General features: G+C 41.4%; 1 protein-coding gene across 1 annotated transcript; it reads right to left on the reverse strand.

Annotated features, from left to right (window-relative positions):
• Positions 1-3,137: 3,137 nt before the first annotated feature.
• On the reverse strand, positions 3,138-8,732 carry LOC116279704 (uncharacterized). Its single transcript, XM_072966497.1, is given in 1 exon segment — positions 3,138-8,732. A coding segment is annotated over 1 exon segment (1,497 nt). The 5' UTR covers positions 8,691-8,732; the 3' UTR covers positions 3,138-7,193.
• Positions 8,733-9,221: the final 489 nt, after the last annotated feature.

Consider the following 9,221-nt stretch of genomic DNA (forward strand, 5'->3'; position numbering starts at 1 on the left):
TTCCCACATATTGTGTTATCTACCATCGTCTGCAGGGGGCGCTATAAAAATGCCCATGGCTCTGTGATGTGAAGCGACAACAGGACGTTTTCAGAAGGCAACTGGAAGAGCAGGTAGAAGACAGAAATGCAATCTGTAGCTGCACTATAAAGACGAGGTTTCATAACTATATCAAAACTTGAACAACTTTATCCTTGAGGATTCCACTGAACAGTAAAGAAACAGATCCAGTATGACCGACATCAGAGATGACAAAGACGGCAAACGGGCAATGACTGTAACCAAAACCAAAGCTTAGAAATCTGGCCTCAGTTCAGAGGCAAGACCAGGACCCAGGACCCACTTTTCTTCTTCAAAAATTTTCTCAAATAAAAGAAGGAAGGGAGGGAGGGAGGGAAGGAGGAAGGGGACCCTCCCCAGGATGCCAGCAGCAACATTAGTTAACAGGAAGGTCTGGTGGTGCCTGAGTCTACTCAGTACACAGTATCCACTGGAAGGGAATTTTAACCATAGCAGCATTTGCCAGGTTCTGTTCTCTTCAGGAGGAAATGACATTGATTTATTAAGTGCACTGATTTATTCTATGTACAAAGCATATACTTAGTCCTATTTATTCATTTAAACTATACTAATAACCATCAAGAAATCTACAAGTAACAAATGCAGGCAAGGAAGTGGAGAAGAGGGAACCTTCATGCACCATTGGTGGGAATGTAAATTGGTGCAGCTACTATGGAAAACAGCATGGAGATTCTTCAAAAAACCTAAAAACAGAACTACCATATGACCCAACATTCCCATTCCTGGGTATATATCGCCTCCCCCCAAAAGAAAAAAAAGAAAGAAAACACAAATTTGAAAAGATACATGCACCCCAATTTTTTTTGTAATAGCCAAGATATGGAAGCAACCCAAGTATCCATCAAAAGTGGATGAGTAGATAAAGATGAGTGGATAAAGATGGACTTTACAGACTACTACTCAGCTATAAAAAAGAACAAAATTCTGCCATCTGCAGCAACTTGAATAGACCTAGAAAGTATGATACTTAGTGAAATTACTCATAGAAAGGGAAATACTCTGTTATCACTCATAAGTGGAATCTAAAAAGTAAAACAAGTGAATATACAGAAAATATAACAGGCTCACAGATACAGAGAACTAATGGTTACCAGTGGGAAAGGGAAGGTGGGAGGGGCCAGGAGTAAGAGATACAAACTACTATGTATAAAATAGAGAAGCAACGAGAATATGTTGTACAACACAAGGATTACAGCCAATATTTTGTGTAACTATAGGTATTCATTTAGCTCATTTAAGTTCTTTGCCACCCTACACTTTTCCTTTCATCCCCTCCTTCTAGGAGTTTCATTCATCCCCGGGTGCCACGTGCTCCCTCAGCTCTCCCTTTCTAGAGGACTTATCAGACCACCGTGCACCACTTTCTTTCTTTGTCTCCCCATCAAAAGCTGTAAGCACCTGTGTTAAAGAGCATCTGCCTGAAACGTGACTTAGGTGACCTTAGTGTCCAGCACGTTTCCTGATCATAGGAGTCAAGGAAAATGTGGTGACATTTGGGAAGATTTGATAAATAAGTTTACATTTTGCTTCAAAAAGGTCAAAATTTGCTTTAAAATCAGTATTCTTTTACTGTATGAATTGAGAGATACTTGCTTGTCAAAAGTAACTTTTAACATAAACATGAACTTTTAACACAATTATTGAATTATCAATAACTAACCTATTCTACCAAGGCTTGTTTTAGTTTAATAATATTTCTTTCTTTCTACATCCACAAGCAAGAATTTTATTTTCCCACTAAATCATTTTGGAAGAAGTGGAAAAGCACAAAGGGGGAAAAAGACTTCTCACAACCCCACCACAGCATGAGAATCAGAGCTCAAATTCACATGTGTATTCTCCTTCCTTGGAAGACCTTTTTTGCATATACTCAGTTATATTATCTTGCATAAAAAAATAGATGTGGTCATACTACATAGGTTATTTATAGCACTAGGGGGAAGCTATTTTCTCTTTCTCATTGGGATAAATGTGTATAACAAAATCTACCATTTCAACTATTTTAAATTTTCAGTTCAGTGGTTCCATTAAGTGATTCACATTGTTGTGCAATCTCTACCACCATCCATCTCCAGAACTTTTTCATCATTATGAACTGAAACTCTGTACCCATTGAGCAATTACTCCCCATTCCCTCCTCCCCTCAGACCCTGGAAACCTCTACTATGCTTCTGTCTCTCTGAATTTGACTATCCCAGGTAACTCCTATAAGCAGAATCCTATAGCATTTGCCCTTTGATGTTTGGCTTATTTCACTAAGCATGTCTTCAAGGCTCATTCCTGTTGTAGCATGTACCAGAATGTCCTTCCTTTTCAGGGTTGAATAATGTTTCACTGTATGTATAGACCACATTGTGTTTATCCCCTCATCTGTTGATAGATGTTTAAAAAAATTTTTTTGAAGTGTAGTTGATTCACAAAGTCAATTTCAGGTGTACAGCAAAGTGATTAATTTACATGGTTTATATATACACCCCCCATATATATATATATATATACACATACATACACATTTTCTTTTCAGATTCTTTTCTATTATGTTATTACAAGAAATTGAATATAGTTCCCTGTGTTATACAGTAGGTCCTTCTTTATCTATTTTATATACAGTAATGTGTGTCTGTTAACTCCCAACCCCTAATTTATCCCTCCCCTGCCCTTTCCCCTTCGGTAACATTAGTTTATTTTCTATGTCTATGAATTTGTTTTTGTTTATAAATAGAATGTGTCATTTTTTAAAAAGATTCCACATATAAGTGGTATCATATGATATTTGTCTTTCTCTGTGTTGATGGACATTTGGGTTGTTTCCACATTTTGACTCTTGTGGACTTATTTCAAGGGCTAAAATTTAAAGAGATTGACCACATCAAGTGCTGACTGCATCACAGAGGAACTACAATTCTTATACACTGCTGGTGGGAAGGCAAAAGAGAACAACCACTTTAGAACACAGTTTGGCATTATCTTAAAATGTTAAACATCTACCTACACTGTAATAGTTTGAGTTATTAACACACAGGAAATAAAACATATATCCATATAAAGAACTGAACCAAGTCTTTAAAGCAGCTTTATTTGTAATACCCCAAACCAGGAAATAATCCAACATCCATAAAGAGAAAAATGGATAATCAGAGTGGTTACACATAGAAGTGACTACTCAGATATAAAAAGATTTAATTACTCACATAAGCATCATTGCTGAACCTCAAAATAATAGTGCAGCACAAAGTAAACCAGTTAAAAAAAAAGTATACATCTTATGATGCCTATTTAACATTACAGAAAATGCACGAGGGAGGGTAACAGCTCAGTGGTAAAGCACCTGCTTAGCAGGCACAAGGTTTTGGGTTCAATCTGCAATAAAAGATTAAAAAAAAATAAAGAGATGCCTTCTTTAAAGAAAAATTATAGAAAATACAAATTAACCTACTAAGCAGGAAAGTAAATCAAGGAACCAATGATTGTCTGGAGGGCTGAGGAACGTATGGAATGAGACTCTAAAAAGGCATGAGGTTAGTGTGTGACAGATAAATTCATTTTCACGATTGTGACGATGGTTTCACAGCTTGATACATATGTCAAAGCTCATCAATTGTGCACATTAGATAAGTGCACTTCGTGGCACGTCAATTATATGAACTGCAGTAGTCCCTCAGCATCTGAGGGGGACTGGTTCCAGGACCCACCGTGGATACCAAAATCTGTGGATGTTCTAGTGCCAGTCTGCCATTTAGACCTGTGCTTCCAAATCCACAGAATCAACAATCTATGAACTGTATAGTACTGCATGTATTTACTGGGAAAAAAACTATGTGTTACTGGACTCATGCAGTTCAAACCCATGTTGTTCAAAGGTAACCTTAATCCTTGATAAATCTTAATAAAGTCCTAAAAAGTGGTTCCAAATAAAAGCCTAGGTGTCCCAGTTTCCTCAGAATACTAGGCTGCCAGTGCTGTATGGTCTCCGCCATCTCTCCTTCTATCCTGGGAGGTGCAGCCTTGTCTTGGTGGCAGCAAATGTGGGCAAGCAGTGGAGGCTATTGTCACTTGAATCAACAAGACTGCTGGCTGGGTCATCAAAGACGCATCCTTGGACTGCAGGATAACCCTTCCCTCTATCCTTGTTTTCCTGCCGGTAGAGCAATGGCCTTGAGGAGACAGCTGGAAAGACTCCCAGAATCCACGAACCTCACCTACAGAAGACAGTCATAGAGGCCCTGAGAATTTCTGTACACATTTATCTCAGAGGATGCAGTCACTGGAACACCTGTGGATGAACTTTTAGAAGAGGCATACTCCATGTAGCTTACTGTAGTCTCTCCTCTCCCTATTAATCCAGTGTTTCTGCACCAAGGAAACTGAACCCTCCGAAAACTGACTTCCCCTGTCAAGTTTATGATCAACATCTCTATCCAAAACTGTATTCCCTTTCTTGTCCTGCCCGTTTCCCTCAGGACTGAAAAGTATCAAAGAAAAGCTGGATCCTGCAGGGCCCTTCTGGGTACAAAAGTCCCTGCACATCACCTGTTTGTTTGTAGAAAAGGCTTTAATCTCCTAGGCCTTCCCTGATTTCCAAAAAGCAAACTCAAGCAGAGCCTAATTAGGGAAGTGAGGGGATGCAGAAACAAAAGAAAAGCAGTCAAGAAAGAAAAGTAATGACAGCTTAAACAACAGTGTGGCAGTAACAGTCCTAATTCCTCCTCAAGGGATACACATAACCACCTGACCCTTATCTCTGGGCTGTTCTGCAGAAACTAAGGCTGGAGGATGGGGACTACACACTGACCACAAGAATGCAGACCCCAGGTGGGCTGGAACCAGAGGTTGATGATTAAGGTAACTGAAGTATCACCCTGCTACCTCAACACCAACCAGTCAGAAGGAATTCCATGAGCTGCAACCTTCACCCCAAATGTTGCCTTTAAAAACCCTTCCCTGAAAACCATTGGAGAGGTAGGGTCTTTTGACCATTAGCTGCCCATTGTCCTTGCTTGGTGCCCTGCAATAAATGCTGTACTTCATGACAACCTAGTGTCAGCAGACTGGCTGTGCTGTGCACGGGCGAGCAGATCTGATTTTAGTTCAGTAACACCAATTATGGTTCTGATTCTTACAGTCTAACAACAAATGTCATAGGCTATGAAAATCTGTATCGTGGCACATGGCTCCTTTACAGGACCTGAGGAAGAGGGCCCCTCAACATTTTTGGTAATTACATAATATACACTGTGAACAAGGGAATAAAATTTGTTGTTCACAGAAACACTGGGGGTTCTCACAACAAAGCGCTCTTCTTTAGGGAAATTCCTGACTTTTCAAAAATTCCTGGCACCAGTCCACAAATGAGGATCACAAAGCCCTGCAGTCCTTCGTTCAAGGCCTTGGGCAGCAATACAAATTAGACAACTGTTGGACCAAGAGCTATTTCCTGCCATCATACAGTCCCTCCCAAAGCACAGAAAGTTTGGGATCCCCACAAAATCTGTTCATCCCTACATGCTAACAGACCGTAATTATACTTCAAAATTACCCCCAAAGTGGTGAATAGAACCACCAAAATTAAAGGTGCAAAAACATTCCTTTATGAAAAGATCAGAGCAATGTGCAGCAAGCAATTTCTAAGCTGGTGAATTAGAACTGGGGAAAATTCATCACAAGCATGATGCTTGAATAATGTCCCTGAGAAAGGCAGTCCTTCTTAGCAAGCTGAGGACAGGTCCTTTGGACCTACACTGGATCAGGTCCATTCCCTAAAATCAGAAAAGAAAGGAATAAGACCTAAACAAGCAATTCTCCAAGGAAGAAATACAAATGATCAATAGGCACATGAAAAAATGCTCAATATCACTACTTATCAGAGAAATGCAAATCAAAACTACAATGAGGTATCACCTCACATCAGTCAGAATGGCCATCATTCAAAAATCCACAAATGACAAATGCTGGAGAGGCTGTGGAGAAAGGTGAACCCTCCTATACTGCTGGTGGGAATGCAGTTTGGTGCAGCCACTGTGGAAAACAGTATGGAGGTTCCTCAAAAGACTAGGAATAGACTCCCCATATGACCCAGGAATCCTGCTTCTGGGCCTATATCCAGAAGGAACCCTACTTCAAAATGACACCTGCACCCATGTTCATAGCAGCACTATTTACAATAGCCAAGACATGGGAACAGCCTAAATGTCCATCAACAGATGACTGGATAAAGAAGATGTGGTATATTTATACAATGGAATATTATTCAGCCATATAACCTGACAACATAACGTCATTTGCAGCAACATGGATGCTCCTGGAGAATGTCATTCTAAGTGAAGTAAGCCAGAAAGAGGAAGAAAAATACCATATGAGATTGCTCATATGTGGAATCTTAAAAAAACAAAAAACAAAAAACAAAAAAAACAGAAACAGACTCATAGAATACAAACTTGTGGTTGCCAGGGGGACAAGGGGTGGGACGGGACTGGGATTTCAAAATGTAGAACAGATAAACAAGACTGTACTGTGTAGTACAGGGAAATATATACAGGATCTTGTGGTGGCTCACAGCAAAAGAGAATGTGACAATGAATGTATGTATGTACATGTATAACTGAAAAATTGTGCTCTACACTGGAATTTGACACATTACAAAATGACTATTACTCAATAAAAAAAGTTTATATAAAAAAAGTTTAAAAAAAAATGAAAAGAAAGGAATGAGGATGCTGCTGAGGGCCTGGGCTATTCATAATTCCCCCAAGCAAAAGGGAGAACACGGAGGTCAGCTTCCCTCCGTGTTCGTGTGGTGACTGATGCACACTGCGTAGGTGTGTCAGGCAGTAGAGGTGAAATGGCTCCAGTACAGAAACTAGCAGTGACATAAATCTAGCAGCAGCTCTGGGCAGGTAGAAAGTGCAACACACCTAAAGCCTCACACATAACTGAAGCTTATGAGGAATCCTGCACAGTCTAAGTCTGAATAAAAGTGGGTTAAATAAAGGTAAATGGCTCACAGTCTCCCCAAGTGCTGTTATACTGAGTGAGGAAATAAAACCACCTCTGCATACTTAAGGCTTTTCTCCAGTGTGAATTTTCTGGTGTCTAAAGAGGTTAGATTTTCACTTTTAGGATTTCCCACATTTGCTACACTCATAAGGCCTTTCTCCAGTATGAACTCTCTGATGTTGAATAAGGACAGCACTATGGCTGAGAGATCTCCCACATTCCCCACATTCATAAGGCTCTTCTCCAGAATGAATGCTCTGATGTTGAATAAGGCCAGAGTGTTGTCTAAAGGATTTCCCACACTAACTGCACTCATAAGGTCTTGTGCCAGGATGCATTCTCTGGTGTTGAACGAGGTCAGATTTACGGATAAAGGATTTTCCAAATTCTCTGCACTCACAAGGTCTTTCTCCAGTGTGAACTCTCTGATGCTGAACAAGGATAAATTTGCGACTAAAGGATCTCTCACAAACAGTGCACTCATATGGCCTTTCTCCAGCATGAACACTCCGATGTCGAATGAGGCTGGAGAACTGTCTAAAGCAATTCCCACATTCACTGCACACATAAGGCCTTTCTCCACTGAGAATTCTCTGGTGCTGAATGAGTTCGGATTTGCAGCTAAAAGATTTCCCACAATCATTACACTCATAAGGCTTTTCTCCAGTGTGAATTCTCCCATGTCGAATAAGGTTAAAAATTTGTCTAAAGGACTTCCCACATTCGCTGCATTCATAAGGTCTTTCTTTAGTGTCAACTCGCTGGTGTTCAGTGAGGTTGGATTTGTAGCTAAAGGACTTCCCACATTCACCACACTCATAATGCATTCCTCCAGCATGTTGTGTCTGATGGTGAATGAGTTTGGATTTGTGGATAAAGACTTTTCCACATTCATTGCAATCATAAGTCCTTTCTCCAGTGTGAATTCTCTGGTGTTTAAGGTCAGAGGTTTAGCTAAAAAAATTTCCACATTCATTACACTCGTATGTCCTTTGACCAGCATGAATTTGCTGGTGCTGAACAAGTCTGAAGTTGCAGTTGAAGGCTTTCCTACTTTTGTTACACTTGTAAAGCTCTTTTTCAGAGTAGACACTCCGATCTTGAACAAGTGTGTGGTTGCAGGTGGCAACTAGTTCACATTCACCCTGCCTGTAACGACTCTTCACTGTGAAAGGCCTTCTCACTCTCACTGCCATTCTGTGGCTCCTCACTGTTGGGAATGGCCTGGCACTGGAGAAGGCCTGAGCTGGCCGAGAAGTCCTCCCCGACCTCCTACAGGTGAAAAGCTTCCCTGACATGAAGAAGCTACAGCTCCTCACACATGAGGACCTGTCCACATCTCTCTTCCAGGGCTCCTCTCCACTGTCATGCTTCTGTTGCTGGTGAAGGTCTGCAGCGAAACAGAAGCATCTCACACATGGGACACCCAAGTACGGTTTCTGCAAAGGGTATATTGTTGCGTGCTCAGCTTGGTGCAAAATATCTTTGAAGACTGGGATGCATATCTCACAGGGGTGGGTCTTCTGGGTGGGTGGACCTGCCTCAGACGCCCTGATGTGAGATTCTCCTTCTACAGATAAACTCTGCCCAGAAGGGGTTTCCTCATCTTGTTTCATGTCTATAACCTGAAAACAGAGAAATGCTGAGGAAATGCATGTTGACCCTGATGGGAGAGGCAAGCCCCATTACAAAGGTGCATCAGACACAACAAGGAATGAGTTTGTTCCTTGAGTTTGTTCTAAGAACAAGGGGGCTGGAGCAGGCTGAAGTGGCTGCCTGGCAGCAGAGGGCAGGCCTATGAAGATCACAGAATAGGGGAGACCTCACCAGACCAAGGGCCCAAGGATTGGGTGCACCACATGGAGCAGAGGCAAGGTGTCTAACTCATCCCTCTGCCAACAGCCTTCATCTAAGGTGTGATGTGGGCATGCTGTGAGGAAAGCTGGTTATGTCCTGCTCTGGTAAATTTCCACTGGAACCAAGTAGCTGGTGTCCAGGGACTACTTAGGGATATGTGCACACCTCATGACACATGTGCAGGTCAATACTGCAGGTGTTGCAGTGCAGAGGAACAGGTGACCCACAGAGGCCACAAAGGTTAAGGCAGCCAGGAGCTGGAAGGCACCAATGCAAGGACAAGGCAGCAA

This window comes from Vicugna pacos, chromosome 9 (genome assembly GCF_048564905.1).
Source record: "Vicugna pacos chromosome 9, VicPac4, whole genome shotgun sequence".
In the NCBI taxonomy this organism is placed as follows: domain Eukaryota; kingdom Metazoa; phylum Chordata; class Mammalia; order Artiodactyla; family Camelidae; genus Vicugna; species Vicugna pacos.